The following is a 17,961-nucleotide window of genomic DNA, read 5'->3' as shown; positions in this document are numbered from 1 at the left end:
CGACCTTCGCTCATGATTTTTAATATAAAGAGGTAGATACAAAAGGGCTACAGCTGTCATTATTTCATTTTCAATTTTTTACAAAGAATTTGAGGGTAGTATTAATCAAGTGCGATATCAGTTAAGACACTCAAATTAAAGTCAGTATCTTAAGGGCCTAGCCAATTAACAGATATCAAAAACACTGGTGAACACACACTTACTGGTGGTAGGTCTCTCATAGTGAGGGTCGCCTGAGTAGGTACTACCGCAATGTCTTTTTCTGCCGTTAAGCAGCAGTAGTGTAGTCAATGTTCTATTCCGGTTGGAAAGACATTGTAGCCAGTGTAACTGGACATAATAAGACTTAACATCTCATGTCTCACGATGGTAAGCGCAGTGGAATACCAAACAATACTTTGTAATTCAAGGTGTTGGATGGTGTTTCTGCTAATTATGGGCGGTCGCATTGCTTACCATCAGGCGAAAGACAAGCTCGTTTCGTCATTCAAAGCAATAAAAAATTTTTTTTGACCGCTGAGTTTTGTTTATAAAACAACGTCGACTTAGCTAAGAGCGAGCTCTTAGATGACAACTTAAGCGTTTATTAAATAATTCAATAAATTAACAGGTACTTATAAACTTTATTAACGTTAAGAGGTGATTAAGAATTGCTTAAATAGCTGTCAAAAACATCACCGGTTTCCTAGTTTAAATCTTATTAAGAGGCAAGATGGCGGTTTTTGACTTACAGCTGATCGAGTTAATTTGTGTTTTAACTAACTATAGATTAGCGAAGTAAGAACATTTTTCTTGATCTATAAATGTTTTTTTTAATAATACAATTGATAATAGTATTATAATATTAGAAATAATAACATTTGATCCTTTTGTACTAAAATAATATATTAAAATTATAATTAAAAGATAGAAACTAACCTGGCTTACGCAAATGTCTACTTCATATTCTACTCAAAGATGCGATAGATTTATTAACCCTAAGAGTTGCTTCAACTAAGCTAAACTAACCACATAATTACGGCAGTTGGTTTACTAAATTGATTACTGTATCATGTTATTTATCATTTAATTTGATCATGGCAGGTGTGGGCAGGAAGCTAATATCCCCATTATTATTCCCATCGCGTCCTGTACCGGCACAGCATGGTGCAGAATAGACAAACCACGTGCGATCCACGTCCCCCTTTTATTAGGCTTTTGTTTGTATTTACGCGGTCTTATCTAAATTGGTTTGTAGTAAATTGCTTATTAAATTAATAGACGGTTTTTCTGTTGCTACTTGTAAAGACGATCGTACTAAAGCGACAGATATAAGTATTAGATTACAATATTGATAGATGAGGTTTTAATAATCTAGATTGATACAAAACCAAATGTAGTTAAATATTAATCAGTAAGTTCTGTTAAAATATAATTAATTGAATCATTATGTTCAGTAGATAAAACCTAGTTCATGCATTGAATTAATTACCAATCATTACATTCAAGTACATTTCATCCAGAACGTTGAGATTAATTACCCCCACTATACGACATTCGCATCATTCCGTTCCTATTGTTTCTGTTAGATCAACTACATTCATTTACGTATATCTATCTATACATATTATAAAACCAAGTCCCCATTTCTGTCTGTATGTTATTGATTTTCTCAAAATTAACTGAATGGATTTTTATAAAATTTGTTGTGGAGATAATTTAAGATCCTGGGAAGGATATAGGCTACTTGCTATCCCAGGAAATATAAAGTATTCCCGGAATACTCCTTCACGCGGGTGAAGCTGCGAGCAAAATCTACTTATTACTATATTATAGTAATATGATTACTTTCATTACTTACCTTCAATTCTTCTTTCCAGCGGCGTCTAACCCAAAAATACAGCATAGCAGTAGGAGTGCCGACCTTAGTGATCAGAGGACGGCATGTGAGGGATGCTCTCCTGGACGACCCGCTTGGAGAGAGGTTCCCCTGGCCCGCGCCTCCGTTGCAAGAGGTGCTGAGGGGCGTGGAGCTTCAAGGAGAGGGTGAGGCGAGGAGGTACGAGGACTTGCCTGTTGATGCCCTCAGAGTGTTCTATTTCGCGGCGCATTGGGTAAGTATATGGAAGTCAGATACTACTAACAATGTCCCAATAAAGTGATACGAATTTTGTTGTTTTTGATGCGGAAAATCTATGAATTCAAGTCATAGTTCATAATAAATAGTACCCATATTCTCAAATCATGGACGTTTTCCTGGAGTTAAATCTTTTAAGATAACTGCCAGATTACTCTTCCGTCTCAAAATACGTTCCCCTTCCAACCCCCTTTGAATCCCTATTTACCATACAATACACTATCTAGTTTGTTTTCCAAATTATTTTGTTGTTACTGCGGTTCACCAGATATAATAAGAGCTTATTTGCCCCCAGTGCCCACCATGTCGTGCGTTCGCGCCGAGCCTGTGCACGGCGCTGTCTGCCGTGCGCAAGCGCCGCTCCAAGTACGCGAGCACGCAGCTCATCCTCGTCTCCAGTGACAGGTAAGAATCCTGGTTTGTATGAACGCATCTAATAACACGTGAAATTATATAACATGCAAGAAATTTTACTTAAACGTCCTGTAGCTACGTGTTTTTGTATACAGTCATATCGTAATGTGATATTAATTTGGATTCATAGTATTATTTCTTTGTCTTAATTTTGTCCGTTTCAAATCATGGGAGTATCAAGGCGGTACAGGATGTAGCTGCCCTGCTACATATAAAAATTTCCGCTTTGCCGCCTTCCCCAGAATCAAAAATTTTGATTTGACCCCACTATGTTGATAGCTGGGTGTACTCATATCTCTAATTACGTAATGAAAGGTTAAGTTGTGTTATGAAAAATATTGGTATACTGACACTGCAAATCATGAAACACACTGTCCAAATTGACGATCAATAACGAATTCATCTTTAACGAAACAATTTGTCCTACACATCAAATTACGCCTTATTTCCAACCCTATACAATCCATTGCGGTTTAAAAGGAACATACGGGTATAACCACATACACGTATTGTCCAACACCCACCTAAATTCGTAGGTAAATACCCTTAGCTCCGAGCTAGTCAAATAAAACCCTAAACTTTTCTTATACCTTTTTGTTCGACATTTGTTTCCTCGCCCGTATTTCAAGATAACCGTGTACGATTTATTTTACACTGCCTTTTGTTCGGGGCTTCGCCTGCATTACCACCTATTACAGGATAAAGACTAGTTTATGCCACAGGGGTAATGTTCTATAAATCTAACTATTTTGAATCGGTGAAGTAGTTTTTGAAATCTATTACAAATAAAGATTTGTTTTTCTTTATATATCAGTTTAGACTACGCTGACGCCTACAGCAACCCCACAAAACATTCACGTATTTTTGATAGTAACACCCCAGTGAAACTGTACACAAACCACAACATAATTATTTGTAGTGAAACAATAACTGTGTGCATTACTTCTCTACTATATCCCTTCACACATTACTATCACTTCCGAAGTTACTTCACTACACTTCTACATTGGGAAAAAAATTATAATACTTTAAATAACAATAATCTTCACACAGGAAGAATTAGTTAATAATGTCAGTAATACTGTTTGAAATTGTTCCAGCTGAATAAAAAGCTTACAGGGCAGTAATACGGGAGAGTATTGCGTCTGATCTCAATATTGGAATCTATATCGTCTACTTTAGCAGGAATGGGGATTAGGTTTATTTAGTTCTTAATCTGAGTAGACTATTCTGAACCTTCTCTGACAGTGCAGTTTGCATAAAACTATGTAATACACTATAGAAAATGAATTGGGATAGGACACTATTTGCGACAACTTTTACCCCTTATGACGTGTGCAAAAATCTTTGCCCAAAAGCAAAGTAGGACTGATGCAACACGCTTTTGGAAGCATAGATAATGCTAAAATGATATGGCATTGTTTTAAAATAAGTTACTTGATTGTCATTCCATTAGCAAAACCATTCCCGGGCAAATAGTGTCAGATTAATCCCCAGTATTGCCTGACTATTGCTGGAATTCGAACCTAGAGTCTTTAATCCATGGCTTAAAATAAACGTAGAATACTCGACCAAAAAGACAACAAGATACAATAGAAAGAGAATTAATAAAGAAAAAATCACCCTAACAAATCTTCACTCCTAACTCCTTCCAAAATAACAAAGATAAATTCACAAATGCAGCCAAACAATGGTTTAATTATGGCGCCGAGGAAACAAAGTCACCAATTAAACATCCCTTGCGCGGGGAAACAAATTGCATTACGTTATTGTCCTAGCACAAAACAGATGAAGTTATTTGCCATTTTTATAGATTAACTGATAGAGATGGGTGGAAGAAACTAGTGGAGGCCTATGGCGAAGGACAACCTAACCAACTGATTGCTGAAGAATAAGCAATTTTGCATTAATTGGTTCTTTTCAAATAAGTTAAAACTGTACTATATTTGATCGGTAAATAAAGGTTTTTATTATTGTATTATTAAGTAGTCGTCCGGTGGTCGAAATTTGATCATCGAATTTAATGTATTCGTCATATTGTACTATATAATGATTTCTTATATTTACGTGAATTAGACATAGAAATAAAACTATTTTACGGATTTTATCGCTGTTTTTTATATTATAATTTTCTCGGCGTTTCGAAGACTTTGCAGCTTTCATGGTCACTGCGGTGTTGATCGACCGAAAAATCCGTAAATCCGTAATACTTTTATTTCAATATTGTACTTAAATATTTTTTTATAAATTCTTCTATTTGAAGTTTACTCGTGCCATATCTCACAGTCCTCCGTGCGCGCAATGAGCTAAAAGGCATACAAGGTTTTTTATATAAGTTATCTGCAGACTGAAAGGTAGTGGGTTCAGGACTTAGATCGGGGAACAGTATCTACCCAAACACTATGTACTGGGTTTGATTTCCTGATTAATAAACACTTAATAGTTTTAGTTACACTTTTACTCGGGATGGGATTTACTAAAATGGTGACGTCAGAGAAATACTGAAAAATTAAGCCAAATTATATCTACAAGTTTCGTGAATAATTTTATTACACCAACTGGAAAAATCAGGATATAAAAGTAGTGAAGAAACTACCACCATTTAAATAGGGTATTTGACCAATTTTTATTTAAATCTTTTGTAAAATACGTAGTACGTCGCGTCATATAAATTTCAAAACAGAAGTAATCATTGAAATCGACAAGTTATAACCCATTGAAATTAGGTAGTAGGGGTGAGGGTTAAAAACAGAAAAGGGACGAAATACTTGCGTGTGACGTCAGCGGGCATTACGATGCGTGCGAAAGAAAAGGATGGAGCGATATCCCCACTCCTGCACGTAGCAATATTTGAAATATTAATTAATGCCTCATTTCTTATCGAATTTTAATGCAGTTTTTACAGAAGGATTTCTTTATTATACTAATTAATGTTATATGTTAAAAAATTAATAATATAAAACATAGTCAAATACCGTATTATCGCTTTGAAGAATAAACCGTGTATGAAGCCTAATGACATGAATTATTTACTGACATGCGCGAATAATACTTAACTATGAGCGTTTCAGTTTCACGAGTCTATGTAAATACTACTCGTCAAATAGAATTGTTTATGATGACCCAATACAAAGTTACCATCAACTATTCTCCCCAATATATTGTAATCAAAATACTATGACTGATATGTTTACTAGTCACAAACTATTACTAGTGGACATTTACTTGAACCTCATCAGCTGGTCATACGTAATTTGTGCGGAAAGTGAGCTCTGTAAACAAGATGTAAAACCTGCCAGAAAGGCCCACGTTATAGTGTCGCATTCTGGGATCAACCTATGCAAATTCCATTTTCAGAAAGATTGTGTCGACTAGGGAGGCATCATCTCTCGTCAGTTTACAATCTATCTAGACACTACTCCACTTACAATCAGATTCAATGGCGCCATTGTAATAAAAAAATTTAAAAGCAATGTGAAACAGATACTAGGACATAACAAGAATTCTGCTTATTTAAGATATGATAAAACTGCATTCAGATTCAGTACATAAAATATTCATTACTTAGGTGTCCCAGCAAGAACGTCGTTACGGCAAATGAAAACCATTCTGGCGCGTAATCAGATGGTAGTTGGGGGTCCAAATGCGCCGGAATTAATTACGGATACAGAATACCTTGTGAGAATTAACCGAGCGTTCAAAGAACGCAAATGTTTGTTCAAATAAAGGTTGAATTTCTAACAGAAGCTGTGTTAAATCTAGGTTTATACCGTTTGGGTTTGTAGCCCCGTTAGGTACGAGGTTAAGTTAGCTGAATTTTAATAGTGCTTATTCAGCCTAATTAACACAGCAATAATACGACAATGTTTCGGATTTTATGGCGGTGTTTAATATTATTATTTTCTCACGCAGTTTTACAGGTCTGTCCGTAAAATCAAAGTTACAATATCTACCTACATTTTACTATTATACAAAATTTAAATTTTCTATAGCTGTTGACGGAACGATCTACACTGAATGAGTTCACAATGCCATAAAGTTGCCGAAACGTCGGCAGAAAAATAATAAAAAAAACGCGACAAAATTCGTAAAATAGTTTTATTTCAATGTCTAACATTCGCGTAAACATAAGAAATCATTAAAATGTTCATTTTTAAAGCTGTACCTTACTTATTTAAATGTTCTAATTCTAAATGACTAGCCCAAATTGCAAGAGAAATAAGATACCAGAGAGACATGAATATTGCATGAAACTCTCGTTTTTAAATCAGCACCATTTAATTTAAGCATTCATTTTCGTTTCCTCCTTTTAATCTGCCTTAAGTGCGAACAAGGGAGAACAAAAATATCATGATTAGATCTTTTCGTAATATTCTCACTTCTGTATTGTATAAATCACGCTCTACAGCTGTTTTAATATAATTGTATAGGTACCTTCCTCACAAATAGGGGATACATTATCGATTCTATTCTATTATAAACGAAAGTTGTTTTATATTCCTCCCTCTTATAGATATCTGACAAATACGTGGATTCAAAATTACACTAAAGTTATAAATAAACCAGAACCTATTGCCAAAATACATACATGATGATCGATTTGTAGTAATGAATACCACGTATTGTTTTAATTATTTGAAAAGTATATCTAGTTGATTATCATGGAAACATCTTTCTTATATCAATATTGGCATATCTTTAAGCATGTTAGTAATAAATGCCTATATAAGTTTTCCTTCCCTTCACATTACACATATTTATCTAATAATTAGAATATATTCATTTATGAAAATGTGAAACCTTATACATCCATAAAATATTCACCACAATAACCATCGTGGACATTTTTCATATTACACATTCATGTATTCTAAGATGTAAAATTTGGGGGGTCGGCCCCCGTCCGGTCTCCCAGTACGCTTCATTTCGCATTCGTCTGGCATCTATCTAATTCTTTTTTATTGCGGTACGACGCTCGAAGATTCTGAAGGCGACAATTATCAGTTGGAATAACTTGAGGGCTGAATTGCTATTCTTGAAGTGTTTGTGATATTATACCAATCTTGTTAAAGAACTATATTTGCAATATTGCTTTATGCAACCCAACGTAAAGAGGAGCAAGTCGCTCGCCACATCTGCTCATAAATAGCTAACTAAATCAGAACACTCGCATGACATCACAAGTCCTACCTCCTTATGAAGCTCTTGCAAAAAACTGGCTAGCATTGACGTCATCCAAAAGCTATAACAGGTCAGTTAAACTAGGATATATTTTAGTTGTCTATCATGTGTGCCAAAGTGGCTATAGCTATTTAGGAGTAGAACGGACTGCCAAGACGAATATCCGTAGATTCAACACCCAAGGACACACACCTTTGACTTTTCCATAATTATGTTTGTATTCTCTGTGAATTATCGCTTCTTATAGCGATGAAAGAAAACTTTGTGAAGAAACCCGCATACCTGATGTTTTCTATAAGAATTTGAGGGTATATGAAGTCTGCTAACCCGCTCTAGGCCAGCATGGTGGACTAAGGCCTATTCCCTCTTAGTGGTAGAGGAGGATCGGTCCCAGCAGAGGGACATTATATTACAGGGCTGATATTATTATATATGTGCCGAAGTTTAATCCGTTTAGCAGATTAAACATACAAAATCTTTACAAATTCTCGCATATTTAATCCAAAACACTAAAACAATGAAAAAATAATCAGAATAAATCTCCTCTAATACACGAGCAACAGAAATCATATTTAACAAAGAAAGGCGGTACCAACTCGCCAAATTTCGTTACTGCCAAATGTTCCTTCCATTTAGCAAAATGTATTTGTTTGGTACTGCGGACCTCCGTCCGTGCCAAGTATATTATGTAACCAGACTTGAAGTTTATTCAACTTATTATTTGACATTAAGAGAAATTATCTCAGTATGAAAAGCAACTCCAAATTCTGGCAGACTTTGTTGCTGCTTATAAACCATTCGTGTAACAATAAATACGCTAGATATCACTACTAGTGCTTCCTTGGCCAAAAAATAAAATCAAATTACTTAATATGGTTCTTGTATCTAAAATAATTACTTGCAGTCTGCACGATATATTTATACATATTATAAAGGAAAGTCCCCTTTTCTGTCTGTCTGTATGTTATCGATTTTCCCAAAATTTACTGACCGAATTTTTATGAAATGTGGCATGGAGATAGTTTAACACCCTGGAATGGTACTTTAGGCTACTTATACCCCGGGAAAATATATAGCGGGACTTTTATCCCGGAAAACGCCTTCATGCGGGCAAAGTCGCGAGCAAAAGCTAATTTCTGATATAAAAACAACGTTCCAACCAAACCAACTCGCTGTATTACCATCGCGCGAGTAATTTGCTCGTCTCGCCATTCGCTATCAAGCCAAAAGTATGCAATTGTGAGATAAGATAGTATGCAGGGGTATAGTAAAGTGGTAATATTCACACCGAACTAGCCACCGTGATTTGAATTTAAAGTGACTAATAAAATGCTGGCTTGTAGCGAGTTTGCGAACCTTTGATCCTTGTTTACTATTGTGATTTGAGGGTTCCATCAAATATTCATTTTATTTTACGGTAAGTTTTGGGTTTGCTTATATTTTAATATTATACGCAATACAATTTTGTAGTCGTTTGTGGGTACTAGGTATTCACAAATAATTGTTTTAATACTTTAAATATATAAATGGTAATATTACTCAAATTTCTACTTAATACATATTTCTCGGAACTCGTTTACAAATGCTTCAAAAAAGAAAAATATTTCTAAACGAACAAATTATGTCTGAAGAATATCCGACGGAAAACTCCATTGAGTTATTCGTGATATTAAAAAATAATTTCAAATTTAATAAGAGACGTCAGACATCAAAGAGAAATTCCAGAAAGCAATCGGGAAAGTAATTTTTTTCATTTACATTGAAAAAACAAATAAATTCTTTATGAAAGTATTCCGTGCCCGGGGTGGCGAATGACGCAATTAAATTAAGCTGATATCGTGCCAATGAAAGCGCCGAGGCACGGACATTATAACCTCAACACTCGTTATAAGATTCCCACGCAAATACACCGCCATTTTGGAATAGCATTTCTCTTTACGATGCGTCGGCCACAATTGTTAATTAGTTTAATTGCGTAATATTGAATGTTTATTATTCGAATATTAACTTTTAACTAAATTATTTGATTCTTCCAAAGATAAACGTGTATTTTATTATTACAATATAATCGTATTCCTTAAAGATCAATAAATACGATCAAAATATAATCAATAATTCTAGGCCTAAGAATTACGAGCTTTGCCCTTTTAAAACTAAAGAAGACAGCAAAACAAATGCGTAACATTTGTCAATGTGACAGATTTATGGAGGAACCGAAACTTAGGATTTATGGAGCTTACCCCTTTGCCATTAGGCAGAATATTTGATGAGATCGCGACGGACTGATTATTTATCCTTTAAACGATGACTATTCATTTTGTGATAGAATATAAATTTATATCATTGGCTTACTTTCGTGCATTACTTAATAGTTTCGGAATGATAAAATGAGGGTCGGTGTTCATACATATAAAATTTCACTCTGGCGGTATCGCTTGATGGGTTCGAGGCCCAAGTCGGGTAAAGTTATTATATGGTTTTTCTGCTCAGTACCAGCCCGAAGTCTAAAATGTATGTCCGATATGGCGATAGGCTTGGCCTCTACCATAGGACGGAACACACTCCTGGCAAAAAAATGGGTGACCTGGTTGCGCCTCTATATACGCCTTCGAGGATAAATGCGTGATGTGTGTGTGTGTGTGTTTGTGGTATCGCTTGCACAGCTAGTATTTAATCATAAACAACTATATCGTTTAAATATCACTGTAAACTGCAAAACAAGTCTATTCAAAATAAAATTTTCCGCTAATTGCTTTGTCAGATTTGTTCTTTTCATCGCGCAACCTATTTATTCAACTTAATTCAATAGCAACTGAATGAGCGTGGGTACTCAAAACCTAAGTAGCCATTAATTAAACAACTCCAGAGACATTCTATAATGAATGTAAGAAACCCACAATGAAATATCGCGTTGCACACATCCCACCCTACATTATGCCGCGTTCATTCAATTTACCTTCAACATTTCCCCCCAGCGTATAGAATTACGCGATCCCATCATCCGCGAACGGGCGCGGTTTGAGGGATAAGTCAGGGTGGTTTCGACCCACTTACGGGGGTGTCGCGTCCAGGAAATGTATAATATTATAGTAAGTCAATAATATACAGTTAGGTCTAAGTAGTCTTTCCATAGCATCAAAGTTACCATTAGACTGAAAAATAATTTTGTTCATTGAATATACTCCCTTTGAATTTTTCAACTTGTCTTTAATTAAATTGATTAGCACCTAATTAATGAGATAAGTAAGGTTTATAATAGATATGTGGTCATGCCAAGACATTTTACTCCTAACAGCACACAGTGTACGTACAATACGCAAATTAACAGACTTATCTATGTCAACATACAAACCCTTGGCTTTACTCCAACCCCAAGCAATAGGCTATGTAAAAACAATTGCTGGTGGTAGAATATATTATACATCCGCCCGGATAGCGACCATCGTACCGAAGATGTTAAAACCTGCCATATTGGCTCACGTATGTGTCGCGATCCGGGATCAGCCTGTTTTTCAATTCCAACAAGCTGGCACAATTGTGTCGAGTGCTTAGGAATCATCATCTCTCGTCAGTAGATGCAATGGGGTGACTTTGCCATGCTTATAAAAAAAAAGACAATAAAATAAATGAACCCCGTCACCTTGCCTTGCTACACCACTGCCACTTTATTGTTCGTCGATACCAGTACCGGAACACAAGTTCATAGAATTCCGAGCTGACGTATGCTTTTGTTTGACTAATTATTATTTTTTATAGCTCGTTAGACGTTTATTTCGCGGCTGTACGCGAGTCGTCTTTGCCTGCAGCGTTATAAACTCCAATACCTTTTTACCTGGTGACGGTGTACAGAAACTACAGCAATTAGCTATGTGCTTTTTGTTTGACATTAATGTATGTGACAGAGAAAACATCATAAGTGATATCTATACACTTTTAATGCTTCATTGTTTGTCAGAGATTTTTTTTTTATTGCTTTGAATGCCGTTCGCCTGACGGTAAGCGAAACAGTAGAATCACCATCCAACACCTTGAATTACAAAGTATTCTTTGGTATTCCACTGCGCTCGAAATCCTGAGACATGAGATGTTAAGTCTCATTATGTCCAGTAGTTACAAGACAAACGGGTCCACAGTCTCAACTATATAATTTTCAATCTTTCTATAGAGCAGTCAATGCACACATAACTACCTATTTAAATTCTTACAAGCGCTCAATTAATATCAGATGAACCAGCTTGTTTAGAACAAAACCTCTATCAACTATTACGCAAAATCAATCCTAAGCCAAAGCATTCATCACAAGTTAGAGGCGAACATTTCAGTACAGTACAAGAGAAAAACATCACCTGAGTATTATTGGAAAAATTGTAAAAAAACAACGTACCGCCATTACAAGCTTGTACGAACAAAAAGCAGTCGTAAATGCGGGGCTGGTCACTTTTAATACTCCTTTTCAGGAGCTCTATTGGAACTTTTTTCAGCTGGGAATAGAAAGAGGTCGGAAACCATTCGCCTGCCAAAGTTTTAGTGCAGTCCCGAGGGAATCGTGTTATTTGAATTGTATTTTTACGGAGTAGTGTTTTACATTCATAACGTAATGTAGGGACAAGACGTAATTTGATATTATAAAAGGTAACACGTTCAATATTAATTTCACGAAATTTTAAGTTAGTTGCCTTAAAATATTGTTATTTTTATATCACTACAATGTTATTTGAAACAATTACGAGGTTTGAAGACTATCAAAATCTAGTTTCTTGTGCTTTCGAAACTAAATCCTATCCCCAGGGCGTAAGTATCGTAGAATATTTTTAGGTCACAAACATGTGAAAACTAACAAAGCAACCTACTAAAAAGTTTATTTGGGCACCTTTTTCTGTCTACAATAAACCTTATAGAATTATTTCATTGTCCGTCTGTCTGTCTGTAGAGATGCTTTTTCTCTGGAACGCGTAGAAGTATCAAGTTGAAATTTATATGAAATACTCGGATCTATACTTTCTTTAGGTGCATAATGTATCATCATCTCATCATCAGCCTACAACTGTCCATTGCTGAACATAGGCCTCCCCTAGAGCGCGCCACGTTGCTCGGTCCTCCGCTTTCCTAATCCAGCCTCCACGGCATAATGTATGCCGAGCTGTAATTTTATATTATAATTAAAGGTAACTCGTTTAATTATCACAAAGACTATTCTTCATCAAAGAATTAACGTATGTAATTTCGGACTAGGTATATGTACCTACTACATTTAATATTATCGAAGTTACGGACAACCGACATAACTATGGCGACTGTCGCGAAACACTTAACTAAGTGGCGCGTCTCTTGTCTCCGACTCCGTCCAAGTAGATACCTACCATTGTCTATTTCTGCTGTAAAGTAACTTCCGTTTATAAGCATTGCTGTTGTGGTTAAGCTAGATGTTAAACAGTTTCTTTATAACTCATCATATAGCATTGTTACTATGTAGCAAAGAGTTATAAGATTATATAGAGCGGACATTGGAAGGATTGTTATACACAAATTTTGCGCTCATGTGATGGTTACTGAATCTACCGTGAAATAGCGAAACATTATGTAAAATAAGTACTTACTTCATACTTTTTCTATAATATAATGATTTGCACGTTTTAATGAAAATATTTTCTTATTTTCGTATTAATTATATCTGGTTTTTAACCGACTTCAAAAAAAGGAGGAGGTTATCAATTCGACGTGAATATTTTTTTTTTTTGTATGTTTGTTACCTCAGAACTCGCTCATTTATGAACCGATTTGGAAAATTCTTTTTTTATTCGAAAGAATTTCTCTCCAGATTGGTCCCATAAAATTTTCTTCAAGATCGCTTCGGTAGTTTGGTTTTAAAATAAAAAAAACTAGAATAATTATGTCGTCCAAGAACACGAAATCGCGAATTTAGCTTTCCTGTGACGTATTTAGTTATGTTTTTGCATTGAATTTGGTTGACTGTACTTCTCACATACTTATACATATAGCATAACATCTTTTTCCCGTGTCAGGGGTAGGCAGAGGCGTAACATTTCATCGCGATAGTCGTACTGTGTGAAACATATCAGTTGTGTTTTTGGGTTGGGTTTAATTGACTCTACTTCTTATATACATACATATACGTATATAGCATCACACCTTTTCCCCTTTTTAGGGGTAGGCAGAGATGTAACACCACAGCGCAATAGTTATATTATGATCGAAATATATCAGTTGTGTTTTTGCGTTAGGTTTCCTTGAATCTACTTCTTACACACATATATATAGTATCACACCTTTTCCCGTGTCAGGGGTAGGCAGAGGCGTATAATTTCATCGCAATAGTCGTACTGCGTGCGAAACACATTAGTTGTGTTTTTGTGTTGGGTTTAGTGGGCTCTACTTCTTACATACATACATACATACATATAGCATCACACCTTTTCCCCTTTTCAGGGGTAGCCAGAGGTGTTACACCACAGCGCGATAGTTGTACTGTGAGCTAAAGATATCAGTTGTGTTTTTGCGTTAGGTTTCCTCGAATCTACTTCTTACATAAATATATATAGCATCACACCTTTTCCCGTGTCAGGGGTAGGCAGAGGCGTATAATTTCATCGCGATAGTCGTTCTGCGTGCGAAACACATTAGTTGTGTTTTTGCATTGGCTTTAGTTGACTCCACTTTTTACATACATACATATATGTAGCATCACACCTTTTACCCTTTTCAGGGGTAGGCAGAGGTGTAACATTTCAGCACGATAGTCGTACTGCGAGCGAAACACATTAGTTGTGTTTTTGCGTTGGGTTTAGTTGACTCTACTTCTTACATACATACATATATATAGCATCACACCTTTTCCCCTTTTCAGGGGTAAGCAGAGGTGTAACACCACAGCGCGATAGTCGTATCGTGAGCGAAACACAACTATGCCATTGAGACGGTCTATTTTTACCAACACAAAAAAAGCAAAAAATAAAAATAATTTTAACAAAAATTAAACTGCCTCTCGAAAACCACCAAAAACCAAAAAATAATTTCACATAACAAGTATATATTGGATACCAATTTTGGAGTCGGTGCCTAATTAAAATTGCTAGTTAAGCTAGATAAATACATTAACGAATATACGAAAACAATGTGCTGCCAGCGTACAAAGTTAGCAAGTCAGATCGTCACCGGAGATAAACACATCGCCGCAGCACAGCAAATGGAAGCTATTAAGGAAATATTTAAATTTGTGAACTATACACTACCCAAATTCTTCCCCTGTTACATATAGCTGGTCAAATGTGGGTGTATTACACTCCCTGCCTCGAAAAAAGAGGAATTAAAAAGATGAAACACCATACATGTGCTTGGTATTACACCTTTCACTATACTTAGTCTGGCCATAAATACTGTTACACTTAATTATAAAAAAATATTACATTTGAATTTCGAATCTGTCATTTTTATACGATTGTTCATTGTGTTTTCTCATTTTGGCGCCAATACATTGTAAAATATTTTGCGATATTAAAATGGTGTGGGGTGATAAAGAGAACCGAATCGCTGTGATAGCATTACACAAAGTAGGTATGGAGCCAAATGCAATTTTTAAAACTCTCCATACACTTGGTATTAGTAAAATGTTTGTGTACCGGGCTATTAATAGGTACAATGAGACCTCCTCTGTTTGTGACAGAAAAGATCTGGCCGTCCACGTAGTGTTCGTACGAAAAAGGTGGTCAAAGCAGTAAGGGAAAGAATTCGAAGAAATCCTGTCCGAAAGCAAAAGATTTTATCTCGGGAAATGAAGATAGCACCTAGAACCATGTCGCGTATTTTAAAAGATGACTTAGGACTTGCAGCCTATAAGAGACGCACTGGCCATTTCTTAACTGATAATTTAAAGAAGAATAGGGTGGTAAAATCGAAACAACTACTGAAGCGGTACGCAAAGGGAGGTCACAGAAAAATTTTGTTTACGGATGAGAAAATTTTTACAATTGAGCAACATTTTAACAAACAAAATGACCGTATTTATGCTCAAAGCTCTAAGGAAGCTTCCCAATTAGTCGACAGAGTGCAACGTGGACATTATCCGACTTCAGTGATGGTTTGGTGGGGTGTTAGCTATGAAGGAGTGACTGAGCCATATTTTTGTGAAAAGGTATCAAAACATCGGCACAAGTGTATCAAGATACCATTCTTGAGAAGGTAGTTAAGCCCCTTAACATCACCATGTTCAATAACCAAGTATGGTCCTTCCAGCAAGACTCGGCGCCGGGTCATAAAGCTCGGTCCACGCAGTCTTGGTTGGAATCGAACGTTTCGGACTTCATCAGAGCTGAAGACTGGCCGTCGTCTAGTCCCGATCTTAATCCGCTGGATTATGATTTGTGGTCAGTTTTAGAGAGTACAGCTTGCTCTAAACGCCATGATAATTTGAGTCCCTAAAACAATCTATACGATTGGCAGTGAAGAATTTTCCCATGGAAAGAGTGCGTGCTTCTATTGATAACTGGCCTCATCGTTTAAAGGACTGTATTGCAGCCAATGGAGACCACTTCGAATAAGCTTTTTATATTTTTAATTGTTTTATATTTATGTATTAAACTGACACACTGTAAAAGTAATAAATGTTATTTGCAGTTAACAATTTTCTTTTTTCTTTATTACAATATTTATGGCAAGACTAGGTATATGCTGTAGTACACGCAAACCTACTCCTTTTAATTGATGTGAAAGAAATTTAGCTCATAGACGGACTATGCAACAAACATAGCTAACTAGCAATTTTAATTAGGCACCGACTCCAAAATTGGTATCCAATATATAACTGTTATGTGAAATTATTTTTTGGTTTTGAGTGGTTTTTGAAGGCGGTTTAATTTTTTGTTAAAATTATTTCTATTGTTTTTCTTGTCATACAGACATTTCAAATAAGACAGCGACTTATTACCAATTGGTAATCACTTTCGGAGCAAAAATTAGGCTCTGATATCTGGTCTATATCTAACTTATTATAGTTGAATATCTTTGTTGTAAAACACGGTCTGCCAACCGTATTCTCCATTTATAATAATTTTATCCAAATCATCCAGTAAGTAATGAAAATGCATAACATAATAAATTTATACGATTACTAACTCAAAAACATAACAAATGATAGCAAACACGAATTTTCCGTCGCTCAAATCGCGAAAAGCATGCTTCTGCCATTCTTCTTAATAAGATTCAAAAACGAAACATTCAGGTGTATCGCATTGCTACAACGAATTTTTCTGCCAAGAAGTTTGTTTTGTATTGGGGTTTGCACTTGTTTTGGCTGTTCTGGTGAATGCCTTTGCGTACCAACCTACTTTTTTTAATACAGCATTTTTTTAATATCTAGCCTCTATTAAACATATTATAGAACTTTACTAAAGTGACTTATAAAACAAGAAACTCCAGATAACTTTCCAACTTTTCCCTACACTCGTCTTTTGGCCAAAAAATTAAGTACCTCTGTAATATAAAATAATTTGATAAAACTTTTGTCAAAAACGTAAAACGAGTGAATATGCAAACATTTGTATGTAACAAAAAATACCATTGTAAAAAAGTAAAACCTCCATTGTTATTGTCCAATATGGCCGCTGATCGAATGTGTTTGCTTTATACATTCGTGTGGTTCAATACATTTGTATTTACAACGCTATTCAATGTTATATAAAATTGCCCGCGGGCTCGAAACAATTTTAATTCCGTAAATATTCGAAATTCAAATGGAAAAATATTATCCAATGCTATGAAGGCAAAGGTATCTTAGGTCATATTGGACTTCCTAAAATTAGGTTTTGTAGCAAGAACTTAAAAACAAAACACGTACCTATTTATTTTAATAACTATCTCCCATAAACTGAAACTTTACCATCGACTAAAATCTACAGTTTATTAGCTAACTACGTAATATTTTCAGCAAGTGCAATCACTAGACTATAAGACTGAGTACTAGTAAAATTTCGAGAAATTTAGATCTCAAGTCAAAACCAATTAAACAATTGCCATATTTCAATAGAAATTTGAGTACGAAAATTCGTAATATGTGCTAATTATTTACAGTGTTCAACTCAGTAAACATAATTATACACAATTTCAATGCATTTGTACGATACATTCACACTAACCTCATCGGGTCCATTAGGGGGGGTGCGGGAGGGGTACCTGTCGCGACTGTGTCTAGTGACGTCATGGGGTAACCACCCCTACCTTTGTTATTTTCGGCGAGG

General features: G+C 35.6%; 1 protein-coding gene across 1 annotated transcript in view; it reads left to right on the top strand.

Moving 5' to 3' along the window:
* The window catches only part of LOC115455681 (nucleoredoxin), a 56,826-nt gene that overhangs the window by 29,012 nt on the left and 9,853 nt on the right, over positions 1-17,961 (top strand). The window contains exons 2-3 of the mRNA XM_030184345.2: positions 1,860-2,093; positions 2,412-2,521. Coding sequence (XP_030040205.2) covers positions 1,860-2,093; positions 2,412-2,521 — 344 coding nt within the window. The remainder of the gene's footprint in view (positions 1-1,859; positions 2,094-2,411; positions 2,522-17,961) is intronic.

Source organism: Manduca sexta, chromosome 9, assembly GCF_014839805.1.
Source record: "Manduca sexta isolate Smith_Timp_Sample1 chromosome 9, JHU_Msex_v1.0, whole genome shotgun sequence".
NCBI classification, from domain to species: Eukaryota; Metazoa; Arthropoda; class Insecta; order Lepidoptera; family Sphingidae; genus Manduca; species Manduca sexta.
Note: the sequence above shows the minus strand (reverse complement) of the source record. Positions and strands in the feature narration are given on the sequence as shown.